The 2,756-nt window shown below is 47.1% G+C and overlaps 1 protein-coding gene across 1 annotated transcript in view; it reads left to right on the forward strand.

Moving 5' to 3' along the window:
- The window catches only part of LRP10 (LDL receptor related protein 10), a 16,754-nt gene extending 14,300 nt beyond the window's left edge, over nucleotides 1–2,454 (forward strand). Inside the window, exon 5 of the mRNA XM_075072100.1 lies at nucleotides 1–2,454. This exon is cut by the window's left edge and continues 121 nt beyond it. Coding sequence (XP_074928201.1) covers nucleotides 1–344 — 344 coding nt within the window. The 3' untranslated portion in view covers nucleotides 345–2,454.
- The last annotated feature ends 302 nt before the right edge of the window (nucleotides 2,455–2,756 follow it).

The raw sequence follows: 2,756 nt of genomic DNA on the forward strand, positions 1-2,756 counted from the left end.
GCCCCCCTGCTGCCCCCCCAGCTCAGCCCCCGCCGGACGCTACCAACCAGGAGGAAGGGGGAGCAGCCGGTGGGCCCGATGAGGCCCCGCCCCTGCCGCAGAAAGTCCCGCCCCCTGGGCCAGAGCCCCCCACGGCCCTGCCCCCCACAGGCCCCCAGCGGCTGCCCAGGGGGGTAATGGGGGCCCTCCGCGGGTGCCTCTTCTGCTCTCCCGAGGGCCGTGGGGAGCCCCCAAACCTCCCACCCTCCCCCGAGGGGGAGGACGACGTGCTGCTACTGCCCCTCGCTGAGTCCCGGCCCTCCCCCCCCGCCGAGGCCCTGGACGACGAGCCCCTCCTCACCTGAGCACCCCCCGCCAGGCCCCATTGCCTTTAAGAACCCAGCAGCCAATGGGGAGAGTGGTTAAGCCAGCCAGGGCCAGCTGGGGTGGCCATATTTGTGAGGCAGTCAAAAACTGGCCCGCAACGCCGGTGCCATTGCACATTGCCTTTAAGGACTTACCGCTAACTGAGCGGAGAGCAAACATTTGCCTTCCTCGGAGGGACGGGCTTTGTCAGCCATTGCCTTTAAGCAGCTGGCGGCCAATCGGAGAGCGGGGCAGGGTGGCTGGTTGAACCAGTCGCGCCCATCCCCCTGCATCCGACCAGATGGAAAAATATTTGTGTGGCAGTCAAAAAAGGCTCTTAAAAGGGCCGTGCCCCCCAGAAGGCTTTGTCTGGCTGTTCTAAAGAACATGTCCAGGTGCCGGAGCCTGTGAGAGGAGGAGAGAAATGGCCGTTAGGAAAGACTCTTAAAGGCGATGGCTCAGCTGGCCATCATTTCTCTCTTCGAGGAGTTTAAATCTTCCAGGATCAATTCTCTTTTCACACCTGGGGTAGAAAAATGAGCCTTTGCACGTTTCTTTTTGCAGTGCCTGATAAATGAATCTTTACGGTAAGCAAAGCTTTTGTGTGTGGAGGTTAAAAAAAAGGTCTTTTAAAGGCAATGGGCAAAATCAGCAACATTTAATCCCTGTTTGCTAAAAGGTGGTTCTGACTGAAACAGAAAAATGAGAAATTGAGAGAGAAGGAATAGGTGAGTTTGTGGCTGGGATTCTCCATGCAAAATATTTGCATGGCTGTCAGAAAAGAAAACTCTTAAAGGTAATGACCATTTTACCTTCTCAAGAGATTGTTTTAAATGATTGTTTTTTAAAAATATGACTTAGAAGAGACAATGTGCGTCTGTGTTCGGCTGACAAATCCAGCAGTGATTCTGAATGACAAAAGAGATACAGGGCAGGTAAATATGTACAAATCTAGAGATATATTCTTAAAGGCAATGACTAAATCTGAAAGATCGTCAGCCAGTTTTGATAGTTTTTTAATATATATGTGTCATTTTTGTAAAGAAGGTGAGAAGTAAGATTAAAAGAAACGTGTGTGTCTGTGGATGAGGGAAATTAACATGTGAGTCTTGGCACCAAATATTTGTATTTAAACTGATTTTTAAAGGCAATGGCAAAAGCATTTAACCAGCTACCGCGAGAGATTTTTTTTTTTTGTAGTTATGTTTTTAAACGCAATATCGGAAGCCGAGTTTTCACAAGAGCCACAGCCAGAAAAGCTGGACTTGATTCTCAATCCAGACTCTTTGCGTTGCTGGGTTTGTTTGTTTGATTGATTGTTTTAAAAAGCTTCTTAAAGGCAAAGTTTGGATCAGAAAAAAAAGACACCAACTTTTTGGAGTGAAGTTTTGTTCAGTTTGCTTGTTCACTTGTTTGTTCTGTACAACTGTATTTGAAGGAGAGGAACTCGGGAGAAAATCAAATTGCAAATCTGTGCCCCAGAAAATTGAGGTGGGGGGTGTCAGTGTAAAGTATTTGCCTGGCCATTAACAAATAAAATAAATAGAAGAAGCAAGTGACAAAAAAAAACTCGTAAGGGTAACCAGGTTTTTCTGAAGAACTTGTTTTATTTAAAAATGAGAAATAGCTGGAAAATAAGATTAAAAATCTACATAGCTGCAAAATTAGAATCCTGGCTGTAAAACATTTACGAGGCAGACAAAAAATCAGTTATTAAAGGCAATGGCCAGAATGGAAAATTGTTCCTGGCTTGTTCGTCCATAATTTTGTAAAAAGAGAGAGACAGTAAATTTCATCATCTGCCTATGTAAAAATAATACGACAATTCACACTGCACAATATTGTGACAGTCAAAAAATACAAGGTTCTTAAAGGCAATGGCCAGAGAGAAAATTGGAGACATCTCTTGTGTAGCGATTTCTCTCGGTGTGTCGGAACCGGCGGGTTTTCCAGGCCGGGGTTTGATGACAGGTCGAGAGTCGTGATTCTTTTGGTATATTAGCCCAGGGGGCTCCAGCCCAATCAGATTTCTTGTCAGAATTTTACCTATTCTTCTCTGTTCAAATTATTGGTAAGAATTCAAGAAAAAATACATTTAACAAGAAAACATTGTGATGCTTTTCCCTCCCCCTGTGAGCAGACTAACAGGCGTTTAATGAGCAAGAACCCGCCAGGGGGAGTCACAGTGTAAGAGCCTTCTACTGCTGCTAACTAGGAGAGCCCCCCCTGTAGAGAAACGGCGGCCACTTCAGCTGTGGGGGCCCTGCGTGCAGCTCCTGCACCCGTCTATCCCCATCCACCCCCTCTATCCATCCATCTATCCCCATCCACCCCCTCTATCCATCTATCCATCCGTCTATCCCCATCCACCCCCTCTATCCATCCATCCATCCCCATCCACCCCCTCTATC

Source organism: Chelonoidis abingdonii, chromosome 14, assembly GCF_003597395.2.
Source record: "Chelonoidis abingdonii isolate Lonesome George chromosome 14, CheloAbing_2.0, whole genome shotgun sequence".
Classification (NCBI taxonomy): domain Eukaryota; kingdom Metazoa; phylum Chordata; order Testudines; family Testudinidae; genus Chelonoidis; species Chelonoidis abingdonii.